Source organism: Ovis canadensis, chromosome 7 (genome assembly GCF_042477335.2).
Source record: "Ovis canadensis isolate MfBH-ARS-UI-01 breed Bighorn chromosome 7, ARS-UI_OviCan_v2, whole genome shotgun sequence".
Lineage (NCBI taxonomy): Eukaryota > Metazoa > Chordata > Mammalia > Artiodactyla > Bovidae > Ovis > Ovis canadensis.
In genome coordinates, this window is record NC_091251.1 from 65,240,225 (window position 1) to 65,260,543 (window position 20,319).

A 20,319-nucleotide genomic window follows, 5' to 3' on the forward strand; every position below is an offset into this window, starting at 1 on the left:
TGCAGGTAACGTTTTGTACACCAGCTTTTTAGGTAGAAAGAAGAGTCATATCAGTAAACCTGTTACTTTTTCCTGTTTCTGACTTGAAACACTTTATTCTATATCATATTCCCTCCTTAACCTGGTTGGTGCCTTCTGCAGGAATGGGAAGGGAATTTTGTTTTCTAATTGTAACAGTCCTGACTTACACATCTGCTTTCATTGCACAGCTGCTTGATTCCTTCTCTTTCATAGTTACGTGGTCAGCTATTCCAAATTTTGACCATTTAAGCCAAGTGTTAGCAAACTTTTTCTGTAAAGGACCAGATAATATTTTGGATTTTGTGGTCTGTGTGGTCTGTGTTACAGTTACTCAGCTATATTATTGTCATGCAAAAGCAGCCATAGACAATATATATTTATTGACAAAAAGTGAAAAAGTGAAAGTGTTGGTCACTCAGTCATGTCCAGCTCTTTATGACCCCATGGGCTCTAGCCTGTCCGGCTACTCTGTCCATGGGATTTCCCAGGCAAGAATATCAGAGTGGGTTGCTATTTCCTTCTCCAGGGGGTCTTCCCAGAACAGGTCTTCTGCATCACAGGCAAACTTTTTACAGTTTGAGCCACTTATGTCATTAAATATTACTATTATTTTGACTTTTTCAATTATTTAAAACTTCAAAAATAATTCTTAGCCTATGTGCTGTAAGAAATCAGGCAGCAGATTGGGTTTGACCATAATTGCCAATTAGATGAATCAAAACAGTCTTAAAACTAACATATAACAAGTAATGAACATTGACTTTACTTCAGAAACCAAGTTTGAGATTCTTTTAGAAGTCAAACTCAGTTTTTTTTTTAATTTGTTAACCTTGATTTTTATTTTTTATTTTCTTCAAACTCAGTTTTACATGCAATTCAGTGAAATTGTTTTAACAATCTTTTTTTCCACATATAGTATTATGAAACTCCAATATCTACTCCAAGCCTGCCTCCCTCATTATTCACAAAATACTGCTCCAGTTTTTTCTGAAGTTCCTTCTTGATCCATTTTTCATTTCTTTTAGATGTGGAGCATTTAATTCAGAAACTTGATTTTTTAAAAATTAATTCCTGCCCCTGAAGCTGGTCTAGGTCTCTGCCACCGTGTTATTAAAACAGGTGGATGGTTGGGGAGAGGCTTCAGACCTCATTCCAGTCCTGATTTCCAGCCAGGATCTTGGATGGGTAAAAATGCCATATTCTTTACTCATTTTTAACTGAAATTTAATATTACCTTCAATTATGAATGTAGACAACAATGAGAAGTAGTATCAATAAAATTCACAACATGTTCAAATCAGGTTCCTTTGTCCAGCCAGTTCCTTTGTCTTTTAGATGCACTACTTTGAAATTGTGTATTAGACATTTTGCTATATATATTAGTCAGTGCATTAATAAAGAAGCAGATGTTTTTACATCACAAATTTAATGTTTTGTGTTTTAATGTATCACAATATTTTGTAAGTATTTTAATATAATCCTTTGTAACTAGTTTTCTTATATAGTATTTTCGTATATTTTAAAACAAGATGAAGGGTTAGTATAAGGGTTTATTAGTCATCCCTCCACTCCTGCCCTCCTTGTCTCTTTTTACTTCACTCTCCCAAGTTTCCTCTCCCCTCCTGTTTTTTCCCTTCGAAGTCTGGATCCCTTCTTTAATCCTTATTTTCTTAAGATAATTTATCCCATAATGGATCACAGCCTGCAGTTTCTAAAATACTGAATCACTGAATAAAAAATGACTGTAAATGGTAAAGTTTTGTATGTAACATGTCATGTGACTTTATAATTTTTCCTAAAGCTTGCCCTGTACTCTTCATACATAAGACTAACCATTTATATTTTTGAAGGTGGTTGATCATGACACCACCCTTATGGCAGAAAGTGAAGAGGAACTAAAAAGCCTCTTGATGAAAGTGAAAGAGGAGAGTGAAAAAGTTGGCTTAAAGCTCAGCATTCAGAAAATGAAGATCATGGCATTGGTCCCATCACTTCATGGGAAATAGATGGGGAAACAGTGGAAACAGTGTCAGACTTTATTTTTGGGGCCTCCAAAATCACTGCAGATGGTGACTGCAGCCGTGAAATTAAAAGACGCTTACTCCTTCAACTTAGATAGCATATTCAAAAGCAGAGACATTACTTTGCTAAGGTCCGTCTAGTCAAGGCTATGGTTTTTCTAGTGGTCATGTATGGATGTGAGAGTTGGACTGTGAAGAAGGCTGAGCACTGAAGAATTGATGCTTTTGAACTGTGGTGTTGGTGAAGACTCTTGAGAGTTCCTTGGACCACAAGGAGATCCAACCAGTCCATTCTGAAGGAGATCAACCCTGGGATTTCTTTGGAAGGAATGATGCTAAAGCTGAAACTCCAGTACTTTGGCCACCTCATGCAAAAAGTTGACTCATTGGAAAAGACTCTGATGCTGGGAGGGATTGGGGGCAGGAGGAGAAGGGGACGACAGAGGATGAGATGGCTGGATGGCATCACGGACTGGATGGATGTGAGTCTGAGTGAACTCTGGGAGTTGGTGATGGACAGGGAGGCCTGGCGTGCTGCGATTCATGGGGTCGTAGAGTTGGACACGACTGAGCGACTGAACTGAACTGAACTGATCATGTTAGATGATCTCAATGTTGATCTAAGAGATGAACATGTTCTCTTCTAAGAGACCTCATAGTGATGCTTTATTGTGATCAGGTTTATAAGCTAATAGGAGAGAGAGGAGTATCAATGTGTTCTCTTTCCTCCTCTCTGGCCTGCTTTGCCTCTTCCCATTCCTCTCATTGCACAGCCTCTCTCTCCGTCCTGTGACCCTCTCCTCCTCCTCTCCCTCCCCTCTCCACATCCTCATTCCCTCTCTTATTTCCTCTCTCCATTGCTCCTCTTCTCTCTTATTCATATCTTCCCCCTCTGTCTCTCTGCCTTTCTCAGTGCACAAAGGCATCCATTCTTTACTAATTCATTACTGTTACAGTCACCCTTATTAGCTTCTTGACTAGTTTAATCCTGAGAAATGTTCTTACTTCTCCATGTGAAGTTGGGTCCAAAACCATGTTATCCCAGATCAAAACAAATTCTCCTAAGTAAAACAAATTCATCATGATTCTAATTTAGTGATATTCTTTGTTTTAGTTGACAAAGAGATGATGCAAAAAATAAGGGAGAAGTCTATCCTACAAGCACAGGAAAGAGCAAAAGAAGCTATGGAAGCAAAAGCTGTGGCAAGGAGGGAAGATCAAAAATATACACTAAATGTCATGATGAAGGTAAGTTGCAGATTGATAGGAAGGTCCTTTAACTAAAGATATAATAGTAAACTATGCAGTGATAATTTGTTCCATCTACTGTACTTTCTCACCTTTTTGTTTATACTTTGGTTACAGGACTTGCTGTGTTACATAGGTTGTCTGCTACTTCTGAAAAGCTGTATGAAAGCATGAAGGTTCAACAATAGATTTGCCTGTTTTAGGGAGAATGTTTTATTTCCAGGGGAACAAAAGTTATAAGGTTTTATGGTGGAAGTGTTTTACTTCTTTTTTTTCTTGAAATTGATGGATATTATTATTTAAAACAAGAAAAACATAGATTCAACACTGAATATTGACCAATAATAACTTTTCTTTTAACTGTTGAGGCTTTCAAGTTAAAGCTTTGATCAGCAATATATTTTTTGAGATATAATTCACATACCATACAGTTTGCCTATTAAAAGCTTACAATTCAGTGGTTGTTAGTATATTTAGAGCCCTAAAACCATCACCACAGTCAATTTTAGAACATTTTCATCATCCCCAAAAGAAACCCTGCACCATGAGCAGTCACTCCCTATTCATCCAAACCTCTACCCCTAGACAACCACTAATCTACTTTCTGTCTCTATAGGTTTACCTATTCTGACTAATTTTTACAAATAATTTCCCGTCTTAAATTCTCATTTTGAAATGACTAAGAAATCTATAACAAGCATTATCTCATCAAGAGTTCTGTGGACTCATGATTGTTCTTTTGCATTTGGATCACTAGTATTGTTTTTATAACCAACAGTTCATAATTCCAGTCCATAATTCCAAAGGCTTCTCTGCTTCTTTATCACTTTTACTTGACTTTTAAATATTGCCAATGATTAATATACTTCATTTTTTACTTAATAATTGAACATGTGGTCAGCCATCTGAAGATTCCTGCTTTCAGTATGCTTGATGAGTTCCACCTTTTCTTGATCATATTATCACTACTATCAAACTTTTCCTGAATTTAAAAAAAATACAAGCAAAATAGTATAAAATTTGTGGCAGCAAATAAGTATTTATTGAACTGATAAATAATAGCCCACATACTGCTGCACTGGTAAATATAACAAAGCTGAACAATTGATTGCCAGGCAGTACCACAATGCTCTACCTTGAAGTTGATAAATATCTCCTGACATATGAAAGCCTGACTTTGGTATTTGCGAAGGTAGTTTAGGGTCATTAATGTATAAAGAATGAAGCTGTAGTTTACATTGAAGTGATAGAACCTATGAAAGTCTGTACCCTGTACTACAAACTATTCATTTTGTCCGTCTCTTCCCCTGAGTATTGTTAAGAGTTGAGACTATACTTTTTTTCATCCCTATCATAACCATTGCCAAGTAAATAGTAGGTGCTCAAATATTTGAATAAATTAATGTGACTACGTTGTTTGAGTACTCTGTAATCATTGTAAAATTCTATTCTGGTGGATAAATGTAGATAATTTTACTCTGTACAATATTAGACACCATTTAGAAAAGAACTTTGATGGTCCATAAAGAATAAATGAAGCAATATGATGACAAAAGGCAGCTCATTATTAGCTTAAACCATAAATTAGCTTAAAACTTGATTTACATATACTGAAAACATTTTTTTATTCATAGTAATCTTTTAAAAAGAGTGAACAGGGCTAGTGCTAAGACTCACTGTTTCAGTTTGCTATGCTGTATAGTGGTAACCTGCTCAGGCTTCCCTAACAGAACACCACAGAGTGAGTGATTAAAGCAACACACAGTTGTCTTCCTGCAGGTCTAGGGCTTAGAAGTCTCAGATCAAGGTATGGTGGGTAATAAGTCTATTCCTGGCTTGCAGATAACTGAAAGAGAGAGAAAAAGTCTCTGTTGTATCTTCTTATTAGGGCATATCCTGTTGTATCAGGGCCCCACCCTTATGACCTCATTTATCTTTAATTACTTCCTCAGAAACCCATGTAAACAGGAGTTGGAGCTTTAAAACATTTGAGGGGACACAAACATCTAGTCTGCAATTCAGGAGACTGCCTGCAATACAGTATACCCAGGTTCGATCCCTGGGTTGGGAGGGTTCTCTGGAGAAGAAAATGGCAATCCACTCCAGTATTCTTGCCTGGGAAATCCCGTGAACAGAGAAACCTGGCAGGCTACAGAGTCAGTCACGACTTAGCGACTAAACCACCAAACCAAATATTTAGTCAAAACACTGTAAAAACTATCCATACTTTAGTGGCTTAAACAGCAGTCGCCAGCCTTTTTGGCACCAGGGACCAGTTTCGTGGTTTTGCCATGGACCGGGAGTGGAGGTGATAGTTGCAGGGTGATTCAAGCACGTTGCATTTATTGTGTTCTTCATTTCTAATCTAGTAACTGCCACTGATTTGAGGAGTTCTGATCTGCGGCCCGGAGACTGGGGATCGCTTAACACATCATTTCTCACGATTCTGCATGTTGGTCAGGCAGTTCTTGTGGTCTGAGTTGGCCTTGGTTGTGGCTGGATGTTCTAGGATGACCTCACTCAAATGTCTGCAGCTTTGCCTGGGAAAGCCGTAGTCCCTCTCCATGTGGTATTTCATTCTCCAGGTTAGCACAGATTTCTTTACTTCATAATTAGCGTTTCTGGGAGCGGGAATGGGAAAGCCCTAATGTACAAGCCCTTTTAAACACACTTCTGTGTCACATTTTCTAATGCTCCATTAAACTAATGTTGCATAGAACCAAGCCCAAATTAAGGGTTAGAGAAATAGACTGCACCTATTCTGGGGAAGAAAGATGAAATCACATTGCAAAGGGACATGCTTACAAATAAGGAACTTTTGGCCATTTTACAACTTAGTTTGAATTGAAAAGATTGGAGTTTAAGCAATAAAGATAATTTGATTTCATCTAGCAGAAGTTCAGAGACAGAGCAGTGAATCCAAGCCCTGACTCCGTCTCTCTACAACAGCCTTAGCACTGCCTTTTCTTTGTAACTGCTTCATCCTTAGGCTGATAGGAAGATGATCCACATCTGCACATTACCAGAAACCAGCAGGAGACAGTCTGTCTATTCTGTTGGCTCCCTTTCAAGCCCCATAAAATGATTGCTTTATAATCTGTAGAATGATACTTCACGTGGCAGTCAGTTTTACGTAAGTGCAAATATATCTTCGGGTCTATTGCTTCAACCTTGGTTTACTGTGTCCATGTCTGCTTATCTTTGCTACTGATCTGTCATTCATTTAGCAGACATTTATTGAATAGTTTAAAAGATATTGAGGCTGTGCTGACAAGTCAGTCTTCGATTTCAGTTTACTCATAGAGAGGGTGACAGACAATAAAAAACAGATTACAGCCTTGTATGCATAAGAAATCATGGGCAGGTAAAGAGAAAACACTGGCCAAAGATTGGTATCTCAGTCTGGAAGGATGGTCAGGAAATAGGAGGCAGTGTAGCTTGTGCTGAATACTGGAGAATTAGCTACAGTTACCTAGGGATAAATGGGAAAATGGCATTATAGTCAGTTTTGTATGAGTGCTCGACAGAATTTGGCACAGTGAGGAACAGTTGTGATGAGAAATAAAATCTTGATATTTAGAAAAATCTCTTGAGGGGAACTCTTTAGGAATTTTCAGCAAGAATACCAAAATAATTGGTTTTGTGTTTTAGAAAGCTCATTCTAGCTAATGAGTTTGAAGAGGTTGCAAGGAGGAGGCAGAACTTTTGTGTTCTTAGGATGAAAGGATTTTGAACATATTTATGTGTTGAAGAAAAAAGCCAATGAAGAGGGAGATATTGATAATATAACCAGGAGAGAGGATTGATGATGAAGCAGTTTTTTTGTGGTGGGATGAAGATTGGAACAGGTGAAAAAATTTAAGTCCTATGCGGTAGGGGCTATTTTATCTTTTGACTAAAGGGCAGGAATAAAGAATAATCAAGGGTTTGGAAAATTTTTCATGACGCAGATAGTTAAAGTAATCCTTTGGTTTCATGGTGAAGGTAGAAAGTTCACCTACCCAGAGCATGAATAATTGAGATGGAGTAGGGATGACTAACAGAAGCTTGGAATATCGATGCCAGACTAATCTGAAACATGCTTTTTCCCATCTTTACTTTGGACTACTATTGCCTACTTTTCCTGTTTTCTTCACTCTTTGTTTTGTAGGTTATCTTCTATTTTGAATTTTTTGGTTCTATTTTCTTTTCTCTTTTAAGGAACTTGTTTTCCCACTAATTTTTAACCTAAATAGGTCAAATTTGAAGAGCTTTCTTCTGCTATTTTCTTAAAGTTGAAACTCAGAAGCGTGGAACTGTAAAATAACTTTGCCTAATTGTGTGTGAGTTACTTTCTGGAGTTGTTTAGATTATACTGTAGGGCCTTTAAAAAGTACTTATTGGTGAAACCACATGCCCTGTTTATTGGAAGCATGTATAACTAAGGTATAGAAAAGCTACAAGTAACTGCTTTCTCAATTTTTGTTCTATGCAGTTATAAAGATGATTGTTTTATTTATGTATTTAACCTTGAAGCTTATGGGATTCCAGTTCCCTGACCAGGAATTGAACCTGGTTCATGGCAGTGAAAGCCTGGAATCCTAACCACTAGGCCAGCAGGGAACTCCTATAAATATGACTTTTAAATTTCTCTTTTTGATAGTTCATTGTTAGTGTATATAAATGCAACAGATTTCTATAGGTTAATTTTATATGCTTCAACTTTACTGAATTCGTGTGTTAATTCTAATAGTTTTTTGGTGGCATCTTTCGGATTTTCTTTATATAGTATCATGCCACCTGTAAACAGAAATAGTTTTACTTCTTCCTTTCCAGTTTGGGTTCATTTTCTTTTTATTGTCTGGTTGTTATGGCTAGGAGTTTCCATACTATGTTGAATAAAAGAGGCAAGAGTGGGAATCCTTGTCTTGTCCTGATCTTGGAGGAAATGCTTCAGCTTTTTATCATTGAATGTGATTTGGCTCTAGGTTTGTCATATGGCCTTTAATATGTTGAGGTTTATTCCCTCTTGTATCCTCTTTGTGGACAGTTTTTATCATAAATGGATGTTGAATTTTGTTGACGGCTGTCTGTGCATCTGTTGAGATGATCTTAAGATTTTTATTCTTCAGTTTGTTACTGTGGTGTATCACAGTGATGATTTGTGAATATCCTTGCATTCCTGCAATAAATCTCACTTGATCATGGTGTTTAATCCCTTTCAGATTCAGTTAGCTAATATTTTGTTGAAGATATTCATGGCTGTGTTCATCAGTGATATTGGCCTGTAATTTTCTTTTTTTGTGGTGTCTTTGTCTGGTTTTGGTATCACGGTAATGCTGGCCTTGTATAATGACTTCTAAAGCATTCCTTCCTGTTCAGTTTTATGGAGTTTTAGAAGGCTAAATGTTAACTTTTCTTTAAATATTTGGTACAGTTCACCTGTGAAACTGTCTGTCCTGTACTTTTGTTCATTGGGAATTTTTAAAGTCAGTAATCAATTTCAGTACTAGTAATTGGTCTGTTCATATTGTATATTCTTGATTCAATTTCAGGAGATTTTACATTTCTAATAATTTATCTGTTTCCTTTCAGTTCAGTTCAGTTGCTCAGTCATGTCTGACTCTTGTCCATTTTATTGATGTATAAATTGTTTGAGTAATTTCTTATGATCCTTTGTATTTCTGTGATGTTAGTTATAACATCGTTTTTCATTTCTAATTTTGTTTGCGCCTGCTGTTTTTTTCTTTTTTCCTTTTTTTAATTTAGAATCTTGTTAGCAATACATTACATCCTTGATAGAAAAAAAACACCTTTTACACAGTAACTCAAAAACCAACCATTTAAGAAAATAATATAGTAATCAACTGCTACCAGGGAAAAGAGGTCCTCTCATTTGATTCTACTGGCAGGCCCAGGTTTATCTGAACTTTGAGAAACTCTTTGTCCTGAATGGATGATGAAGCATTCAGGTAAAAGGTAAGGAGTTATAAGTGTTGAGTTTCTGAGGATTCTGCCTCAAAAGAAGTTCCTCCAGGGATAGCCACAGTTCTCCAGTTTACTCCAATGTTTCGATGTTTCTGGGACGACCAGCATAGGTGCCTTTTGAGGAGTTTTGACAGTTCATCAACCTCAAGATTCAGGTCTTATAAAACATTCTTCCCACATTAAAAAAGACTTTGTCCCCACAGTAGTTTTTCATCGCTTCTCCAGCTTCTTGTACTTGGCTTCCAGTTTTTTTGACTATGCATCCAACTTGTAGGCTGCCTGCTCAAGAGCTGCTACTTGCTCCTCAATTACATTGATCTGATCCAGATAAGGCTGCAGTCCAGCATACTTCTGGTTTAAATCAAGTTTCTACTAATGTTTATAGCAATATCTTTCATTTCAAGATACTTCAGGCTGGTTAGTTTATTCATATTTTCCAGGAGCTTATAGTCTTCACTGGTGGCCGTCAGCTCCCCAGTCAGGTAAGTTGCCATTTTGGAGAACATGTCCCGGCAGAGCTCATTTATATCAGCCTCAGCAGGCTCCACAGCGACATCATCTCGAACTGGCTCCTCACGGTGGATCGCTGGGACACCCTCGGCTGCCGCCGCCATGCCCTGCCCCCGTGCTGCTTCTCCCTGCTGTTTTTTTAAATTGATCTGAGTAATAGTTTATCAGTTTTATTTTTGACAGATTCAGCTTTTAGTTTCAGTGGTTTCTTAAAATTGTTTATTAGTCTCTGTTTTATTTATTTCTTCTCTGATCTTTGTATTTCTTTCCTCCTACTTTTGATTTTGTTTGTTCTTTTTCTAGTTCTTCAGATGTATTATTAGGTTGTTTACTTGAGATTTTTCCTGTTTCATGATGTAAGCTTATATTGCTGTAAACTTCCCTCCTTGAACTGCTTTTGCTCCATGGCATAGATTTCAGTCATGTTTCCATTTTCATTTGTCTCCAGGAATTTTTTATTTCCCCTTTGATTTCTTCAGTGATCTGTTTTTTGCTCAGTAGCGTTTAGTTTCGCCTCTACATGTTTGTGTTTCTTGCACTTTCTTTCTAAGCTTATAGCATTGTGGTAAGAAAAGATGCTTGATATGATTTCAGTTTTCTTAAATCTGTTCAGACATATTTTGTAGCCTAGAATGTGATCTATCCTGGAAAATGTTCCATGTGCACTTGAAATGTTTATTTTGCTATTTTTGAATAAAGTGTTATATATATATATATATATATATACACACACACACATAGCCATCTGATCTGATGTATTATTTAAGGCCAGTGTTTCCTTATTGAGTTTTTGGTCTGAATCGTCTATTGATTTAAACGGGGTGTTGAAGTTCGCTACTTTTACTTGTTAATGTCAATTTTTGCCTTTATGTTTGTTCACATTTATGTATTTAGGTGTTCCTGTATTGATGCTTTTGAACTGTGGTGTTGGAGAAAACTCTTGCGAATCCCTTGGACAGCAAGGAGATCCAACCAGTCCACCCTAAAGGAGACCAGTCCTGCGTTTTCATTGGAAGGACTGATGTTGAGGCTGAAACTCCAATACTTTGGCCACCTCATGCAAAGAGTTGACTCATTGGAAAAGACCCTGCCTGATGCTGGGAGGGATTGGGGGCAGGAGGAGAAGGGGATGACAGAAGATGAGATGGCTGGATGGCATCACCGACTTGATGCACATGAGTTTGGGTGAACTCCAGGAGTTGGTGATGGACAGGGAGGCCTAGCGTGCTGTGATTCATGGGGTTGCAAAGAGTCGGACATGGCTCAGCAACTGAACTGAACTGAACTGATGTTGAGTGAACATATATTTACAATGGTTATATCTTCTTGTTGGATTGATTCCTTTATTATTATGTAATGTCATTTTTCATCTCTTGTTACAATCTTTGTTTTAAAGTCTATTTTGTCTGGTAATAAATATTGGTACTCTAGCTTTCTTTCCATCTCCATTTGCATGAAATACCTTTTCCTTCCTCTTACTTTCAATCTGTGTGTCTTTAGATATGAAATGAGCCTCTTGTTGGCAGCATACAGATGAGTCTTGTTTTTGTATATATCCAGCCACTCTCTGTCCTTCGATTGATCCTTTTAGTTCTTTTACATCTGAAGTAATTATTGATCGTTACTATTGCCATTTTGTTAATAGTTTGGGGGTTGTTTTTGTAGTTCTTTTTATTCCTTTCTTCTCTTGCTCTCTTCCCTTATGATTTGATTCCTTTCTTTAGTATTATGTTTGGATTCATTTCTCTTTTGTGTTTCTATTATGCATTTTTGGTTTGTGGTTACCATGAAATTGTATACAGTAACCTATCTATGTATGTGAGTGAGTGTTTTTACTCTCCCTCTCGCCACATTGAATGCTTTTGACATTATTTTTTACTTCTTTTTGTTTTGTATATCCTATAACTGCCTATAATGGATATAGATGATTTTACTACTTTGTTTTTTTATCCTTCCTGCCAACTTTATAAGTGGTTGATTTACCTTTACTGTATATTTGCCTTTACCAATAAGATTGTATTCTTTTATAACTTTATATTCTAGTTCTAGTCTTCTAGTTTTTGCTTAGAGAAGACCCTTTAATTCTCTGTAAAGCCAGATTAGTGGTGCTGAACTTTTTGCTTTTGCTTGTGTGTCAGATTATCTCTTTCAAATCTGAAATAGCTTTGGCATGTATTCTTGGTTGTAGGTTTTCCCCTTTCATCACTTTAAATATATAATGCCACTCCCTTCTGGCCTGCAAAGTTTCTGCTGAAAAGTTATCTACCAGTCTTATGGGAGCTCCCTTGTATGTAACTAGTTGCTTTTCCCTTGATGCTTTTAAGATTCTCTCTTTATCTTTCATTTTTGCCATTTAATTTATAGTGTGTCTTGGTGTGGACCTCTTGGGATTGATGTTATGTGGGACTCTGTGTTCCCTAGTTTCTGCTGAAAAGTTATCTACCAGTCTTATGGGAGCTCCCTTGTAAGTAACTAGTTGCTTTTCCCTTGATGCTTTTAAGATTCTCTCTTTATCTTTCATTTTTGCCATTTAATTTATAGTGTGTCTTGGTGTGGACCTCTTGGGATTGATGTTATGTGGAACTCTGTGTTCCCTGGATCTGGATGTCTGTTTCCTTTCCTAGAGTGGGAAATTTTCAGCTATTATCACTTTTAATAAGTTCTCTGCCCCTTTCTCTCTCTCTTCTCCATCTGGGACCCATATATTGTGATTATTTGTTTGCTTGATGTTCTAGAGGTCTTTAAGACTGTCATCATTTTTCAAAAATTATTTCTTTTTTTCCTGTCAGCTTTGGTAATTTCCACTACTTTGTCTTTCAATTCAATGATCTATTCCTCTATATCATATGACCTACTGTGATTCCTTCTAGTGTTTTTCATTTCACTTATTATATGCATCAGCTCAGTTTGGTTCTTCTTCATATTTTCTAGCTATCTGTTAAGCTTCACACTGTGTTTATTCATTCTTAAATCCTTTATTGGTTAGATTGTTTGTCTTTACTTTGTGTAGTTCTGCTTCTGGAGTTTTATCTTGTTCCTTTGTTTAGTGATAGTCTTTTGTTACCTCCTTTTGCCTAATTCTGTGTGTTTATTTGTAGGTATTAAGTAGATGGTTTATGTTTCCTGATCATGGAGAAGTGACCTTATGTAAAAGACAACCCTATGGGACCCAACAATATACTCTTCTTGGGTCACCAGAGTTATATGATCTAGGGTTAACTCCTGTGCAGCTAAGTGGGGCCTTGTCTTGTGCCAGGGCCAACTACTGTGGGGATGGGCATGCTGGTAGACAGGGCTCACTCCTATCCCTGTTGTATGTGAGGCCCTTCTGAGAGGGAAGCAGTCAGCTGACAATGGACAGAGCTGGGTCTTGGTATTTTGGCTGCATGGTTTGGGCTGTCCCAAAGTTGGTGCCAGTCTGATGGTGAGTGGGGCCTGGTCCCACTAAGGCTGTCTGTGGGCAGGGGACCCTGAAGCATCTGGGTGCAGGGCCTGGGGGATCTCAGGATTCGTGTTACCTCCTAGAAGGTAAGGATGGATCCTGGGGGATCCTGTGTCTTGTGTCAGCCCACTGGTGGGCAGGGCCAGATCCTAGCCCACCTAAAGTCTAGGATCTGGCCCTGGCTGGAAGGCTGTGTAGTCAAGGCTGGTGCTTACCCACTGGTGAGGAAAGTTAGGTCTCCTGTGAAGCTTGCAGCTTGACCGTACATGTCCTGGTACTGGTGCTGATATGCTGGTGGGCAAGTAAGCTTCCTGCTAAAGGGAGAACTCCAGAATGTTCCTAGCACCAGTGGTCTCATGGTAGAACAAAATCCCCAGAGTGCCTGCTGTCAGTGTCTTTAGGAGGAATCCAAGTCACTTCCTGGCTCTTTGGAAAGTTTTCCAGTATCAGCCAATGGCTTTGACCTAAGCTCTTTTCACCTTACTGCCTTCATTCTGGGCCTTTGAGTGTGTGAGCTTTTGCTACTAAGCTGCCTTGGTTACTCCCCCATCACTATTGCTTTTAAATTTTATTTATTTATTTTTTTTGTCTTTCTCATCTCTGATATTTATAATAACAAGTTCTACAGACCAAATGTACTTTGACTTTTTGTTTGTGTTCCTTCTTCATACTGCTGCCATGGTGACTTTTTAAATTTTTAAGCTGTTTTTTCCAGTTACTGCAGTAAAATTGACAAATAAAATTGTAGTATATTTAAACCATACAATGTGAAGATTTGATCCATGTTTATATAGTGGAAGGAATCACATGTTTAAGTTCACTAATAAATCTTTCACTTCACATAGCTATCTTTTTTCCTTTTTTTTTTGAGATAAATCCTTCAGATCTACTCTTTTAACAACTTTCAATTATGTAGTACAGTTTATCACTAAAATCAATATGTTGTATGCATTAGATACTCAGCAGTTACTCATTTTACAGCTGAAAGTTTGTGCCCTTTCACCAATGTGTTCCCATTTCCTCACCTCCCCTCCAGCCCCTGGCACCATGACTCAACTTTCTGTGATTCTGATTTTTTTTTTAAGATGATTTGCATTTCTCTGACACTGGTGATTTTTGAGCATCTTTTCATGTGTTTCTTGGCCATTTGTATATCTTATTTGCCAAAATGTCTATTTAAGTCATTTACCCATTTTATAATTGGAATATTTGTCTTTTTGTTGTTTTATTCCTAGTTTTTTAAGGAATCTCCATACCGTCCTCCACAGTGGCTGTATCAATTTACATTCCCACCAACAGTGCAAGAGCGTTCCCTTTTCTCCACACCCTTTCCAGCATTTATTGTTTGTAGACGTTTTGTTGACGGCCATTCTGACCAGTGTGCGGTGATATCTCTTTGTAGTTTTGATTTGCATTTCTCTAATAATGAGTGATGTTGAACAGCTTTTCCTTTGTTTGTTAGCCTTCTGTGTGTCTTTGGAAAATGTCTGTTTAGATCTTTACCCCACTTTTTGATTGGGTTATTTGTTTTTCTGGCATTGAGTTGTGTGAGCTGCTTGTATATTTTGGAAATTAATCCTTTGTCAGCTGTTTCATTTGCTGTTAATTTTCTCCCATCTGAGGGTTATCTTTTCACCTTGCCTATAGTTTCCTTTGCTGTGCAAAAGCTTTTAAGTTTAATCAGGTCCCACTTTTTTACTTTTGTTTTTATTTCCATTTCTCTAAGAGGTGGGTCATAGAGAATCTTGGTTTGATTTATGTCATCAAGTGTTCTGCCTCTGTTTTCCTCTAAGAGTTTCATAGCTTCTGGTCTTACATTTAGGTCTTTAATCCATTTTGAGTTTATCCTTTTGTGTGGTGTTAGGAAGTGTTCTAATTTCATTCTTTTACATGTAGCTGTCCCATTTTCCCAGCACCATTTATTAAAGAGACTGTCTTTGTCCCATTGTATATATTCTTGCTTCCTTTGTCAAAAATAAGGTACCCATAGGTGCATGGGTTTATTTCTGGGCTTTCTATCTTACTCCATTGGTCTATATTTCTGTTTTTGTGCCAGTACCATACTGTCTTGATTGTAGCTTTGTAGTATAATCTGAAGTCAGGAAGGTTGATTCCTCCAGCTCCATTCTTCTTTCTGATGATTGCTTTGGCTATTCAGGCTCTTTTGTGTTTCCATACGAACTGTGAAATTTTTTGTTCCATTTCTGTGAAAAATGCCATTGGTAATTTGATAGGGATTGCATTGAATCTGTAGACTGCGTTTGGTAGTATAGTCATTTTCAGGATATCGAGTCTTCCTACCTGGGAACATGGAATATATCTCCATCTGTTTGTGTCATCTTTGATTTCTTTCATCAGTGTCTTAAAATTTTCTGTGTACAGTTCTTTTGTATCCTTATGTAAGTTTATTCCTAGATATTTAATTCTTTTTGTTGCAATGGTGAATGGAATTGATTCCTTCATTTCTCTTTCTGATTTTTTGTTGTTAGTGTATAGAAATGCAAGTGATTTCTGTGTATTGATTTTGTATCCTGCAACTTTGCTAAGTTCACTGATCAGCGGTAGTAATTTTCTGATACTACGTTTAGGGTTTTCTATGTACAGTGTCATATCATCTGCAGACAGTGAGAGCTTTACTTCTTTTCCAATCTTGATTCCTTTTCTTTTTCTTCTCTGATTGCTGTAGCTAGGACTTCGAGAACTACGTTGGATAATAGTGGTGAAAGTGGACACCCTTGTTCCTGATCTTAGAGGGAATGCTTTCAGTTTTTCACTATTGAGAATAATGTTTGCTGTAGGCTTATCATATATGGGCTTTACTATGTTGAGGTGGGTTCTTTCTATGCCCATTTTTTGACAAGTTTAATCATAAATGGGTGCTGAATTTTGTCAAAGGCTTTTTCTGTATGTATTGAGGTTATCATATAGTTTTTATCTTTCAATTTGTTAATATGGTGTATCACATAGGTTGATTTGTGTATATTGAAGAATCCTTGCATCCCTGGAATAAATCCAACTTGATCATAGTGTATGAGCTTTTTGATGTGTTTCTGAATTCTGTTTGCTAAAATTTTGTTGAGGATTTTTGCATCTATGTTCATCAGTGATATTGGCCTATAGCTTTCTTTTTTGTGTTGTCTTTGTCTGGTTTTGGTATCAGGGTGATGGTGGCCTTGTACAATGAGTTTGGAAATGTTCCTTCCTCTGAAATTTTTTGAAAGAGCTTTAGAAGGATAGGCATTAGCTCTTCTCTAAATGTTTGATAGAATTCTCCTGTGAAGCCATCTGGCCCTGGGCTTTTGTTTTTGGGGAGATTTTTGTTCACAGCTTCAATTTCGGTTCTTGTAATTGGGTTGTTCTGGTCCTCCTCCTGTGTGTTCTTGCCTCTAGTGTCCACAGCGATTAGAACTAGTGTGTTTTCTTTTGTGGGAGCTCTCAATGACCTTTTATATACTCCATAGACACAGAGTCTGCCTAGTTGATCGTGTGGATTTAATCTCCAGCTTGTATAGCTGATGGGAAGGTTTGGGGTCTTATTCCTTAGCCCCACTGCCCCTGGGTTTCAATTGTGGTTTTATCTCCTCTTCTGCATGTGGGTCGTCCACTGGGGTTTGCTACTGCGGCTGCCCTGGAGGACTTGGGTCTGCTCCTGTGAGGGCCAGGTGTGGAGGTGGTGCAGCTGCTTGGGTCGCAGGGGTTCTGGCAGCAGCAGGTGCTCAGGGGAGTTGCCGGCTAGGGCAGCAGGAATATAGTGCTCTCGAAGGGTATGGCAACCAGTATTGGCCAATATGCTCCAGTATTCTTGGCTGGAGAATCCCCCTGACAGAGAAGCCTGGCAGGCCACAGTCTACAGGGTTGCAAAGAGCTGGGCATGACCAAAACGACCCTGCGTGCATAGATGCAAGACATTTTTTGCCTGTGGCAGCTCTTCCCCAGTGAGAGTTGACCGTGAAGGTGGCACAGCTGCTTGGCTTCAGAGACCCTGGTGGTGCCTAGACTACCTTTGCCACAGGAGTTATGGCCCTATCAGTGTCTTTTTTTGAGCCTCTTGTAGCTGGCAGTCAGAAGGCCTCTTTGGCCAGTCTGTTTCTGTAGCTCTGCTGTTCAGACACTTAGAGGGTTCCCTTGTCTTGTGTCCTTCTCTGTTGTTTGGCATGTCAGGCACACAGAGGGTCCCCCCTCACTGGGGCCCTGCTGTGTAAATTGTGCTTCAGGCACTTAAAGGAGCACCCTGGATGGGGTCCTACTCTGTAGTTCAGTGTGGCTAGTGTTTGATGGGCCAGCCTCTCTACTGTTCCACGGTCCATGCAGGTGTGTGGGGAGAGAGAGGCTACGGTGATGGCTCCACCTGCTATGCATGACTCAGCAACACTGCCTTGCTGCTATGGCTGCCCGGCTTTCCTCCACAGGCATTTCCCACCACAGTCTCCTCCCTCACATCCCCTCTATCTGTCTCTCTGCAGTCAACAGCAGCCCTCGACCTGGGATTGCTCCACAATCCCTAAACTCCAGCTGCCAGCTGCTGTGCCTTCCAGAGGACCTGTGTCCCTGTCCACGGCAAGGACTATCTGATTGTCATTCCATTTCGGCTGCCACAGATCAGCTGTTTCACTCTCAGCCTTAAATGTTTCTCTGACTCAGACAGTTGCCCCAGTGTGGGGATCGGACCCCTGCTTCAGTTCCCCCACCTGCTGAGGGCAGGTCCCGTCCTACTAACACTGCTGTTTTCCCCCTAGTTCCTTCCTCCTACTGAGTTTTGTGTGGGTCTATATATTCTTTTCTGCTGGTCAGGTACGTCTGTCTGCTCTCAGCTGGTCTGCATGCACTTCTGTGTTTGAAGGCGTATTCCTGATGTATCTGTGGGGAGAGATGTGCTCCACGTCCACCTCCTCCGCTGTCTTGTTCTCCCTGTGTTTTGTTGTTGCGTTGTAAGAGCTCTTTACATATTCCAGATACTAGGCCTTTACTAACGACTTTCAGATACTTTCTTCTATTTTGTAGATTGTTTTTTCACTTTGATAGTATCCTTCTTTGGTAGTATCCTTTGGTACACAAAGTGTCTCTTCTAATATATACATTTCTTTTTGGCCATGCTGGGTCTTTGTTGCTGTCTGGGCTTTTCTCTGGTTGTGGCTAGCAGGGGCTTCATTCCAGTTGCAGTGTGTGAGCTTCTCACTGTGGTGGCTTCTGTTGTGGAGCACAGGCTGTAGGGGGTGCGTGCTTCAGTAGTTGCCACGCAGGGTCAGTAGCTGTGGTTCCTGGGCTCTAGAGCACAGACTTAATAGTTGTGGTGCAGGGGCTTAGTTGCTCTGTGGCATCTTGGGATATTCCCAGACAGGGGGTTGAACGTTGTCTCCTGCATTGTCAGGCAGATTCTTTACCATTGAGTCACCAGGGAAGCCTCATGAAAGGTTTAAATTTAAAGGACAATATGTTTATTTTTTTTTCTTTTGTTGCTCATTCTTCTGGTGTCAGTCATATCTAAAAATCTGTTGCCAAATCCAAATTCATGAACATTTACCCTATGTGTTCTAAGAATTTTATGTTTTTACTCCTTATATTTAGATTGTTGTTCCATTTTTAGCTAATTTTTGTATATGGTGTGCAGTATGCTGCTGCTGCTGCTGCTAACTCGCTTCAGTCATGTTCGACTCTGTGCGACCCCATAGACGGCAGCCCACCAGGCTTCCCATGTCCCTGGGATTCTCCAGGCAAGCACACTGGAGTGGGTTGCCATTTCCTTCTCCAGTGCATGAAAGTGAAAAGTGAAAGTGAAGTCGCTCAGTCGTGTCCGACTCTTAGTGACCTCATGGACTGCAGCCCACCAGGCTCCTCTGACCATGGATTTTCCTGGCTTTGGCTGGTGGATATTCAGTTGTTCTAGCACCATTTGTTAAAAAGCCTATTCTTGCCCTCATTGAAAGGTTTTGGTAACCTTATCAAAAAGCTGTCAGTGCATAGATGTGTAGATTTATTTCTGGACTCTCAGTTTTATTCCATTGGTCTCTGTGTCTGTCCTTATGTCAGTACCACACTTTATTTTTTTAATTAATTAATTTTATTTTTATTTAATTTGTTCGGCTGTGTCGGGTCTTAGTTGTGGCATGCAGGATCTTTTGTTGCAGTGCCCAGACTCTCAGGTTGTGGCATGCAGCGTCAGTAGTTGTGGTACACTGGTTTAGTTGCTCCATGGCGTGTGGGATCTTAGTTCCCTGACCAGGGATTGAACCCGAGTCCCTTGCACTGCAAGGCAGATTCTTAACCAATGGACCACCAGGTAAACCCAATACCACACTTTCTTCATTACTGGAGCTTTGTAAATAATTTATTTTGAAATTGAGAAATATGAGCCTTCCAGCTTTGTATTTTTGGTTATTCTGGGTCCCCTGTAGTTGCTACATTTGAATCTGAAGAAAGACTTCTATTTCAGTTAATATTTTACCATATCTATGTGTTTTCTGACAATTTGAAAAGGCCTTTACATGAAATCTTATTTTTATAATTTAAAAAGTATAGAAAATGAATGGGGAGTAAGATCTCTTGTAATTTTCTCTTTTTTTTTTTTTTGAATTTTTTATGTTTTTCTAATAATAAACATTTATTTTTCCTAATAAGAAAACATTTATTTTTGAAAACAGAACAATGCTTATCTTCCTGTGATTATTTTTAGACTTTTAATTTCTTTTTGTTCTAACAGAAATTTACTAAAACTCTATGTACATCTACCAAATTTCCAAACATATGAAAAATTAACTGTAGCCATTAGCATATTATCATGAGAAAGGACAGTATCTTTGACACTGTCTTTCTTGTATTTACACTATGTCAAGTCTGCTAACTTACTTCCTTTTTGTGTAAGCATATCTCAAATTCACAGAGTCTGTGCAGAAATACAATTTCAGCAATTATATATAAGTCCACTTTTTTGTTTACTGCAGACTTTTTCATCTTTTCCAGAGGTATGGTTAAAATCTTTTTTTTTTTTTAATTTCATTTGTCCTATTGCCTCATGAGCTTAGAGAAAGTCTGTGGTCAGTTTTTCAGAGCTGTTACACCTTGAGTGCAGGACAGTTGGTCTTCTTTTTCTCCTTTCCCCGCATCCCTGAATCT

General features: G+C 38.7%; 1 protein-coding gene and 1 pseudogene across 9 annotated transcripts in view; one reads left to right on the forward strand and one right to left on the reverse strand.

Annotated features, from left to right (window-relative positions):
• The window catches only part of DNAAF4 (dynein axonemal assembly factor 4), a 69,152-nt gene that overhangs the window by 2,409 nt on the left and 46,424 nt on the right, over positions 1-20,319 (forward strand). For all 9 annotated transcript variants that reach the window (XR_011258232.1, XR_011258233.1, XM_069596457.1 and 6 more), the window contains exon 3: positions 3,157-3,290. Coding sequence is in view for 7 of the 9 variants with exons in the window: in XM_069596457.1 (XP_069452558.1) it covers positions 3,157-3,290 (134 nt within the window). In the remaining 2 variants the exon portion in view is untranslated. The remainder of the gene's footprint in view (positions 1-3,156; positions 3,291-20,319) is intronic.
• LOC138443667 (biogenesis of lysosome-related organelles complex-1 subunit 2 pseudogene) lies at positions 9,398-9,886 on the reverse strand (annotated as a pseudogene).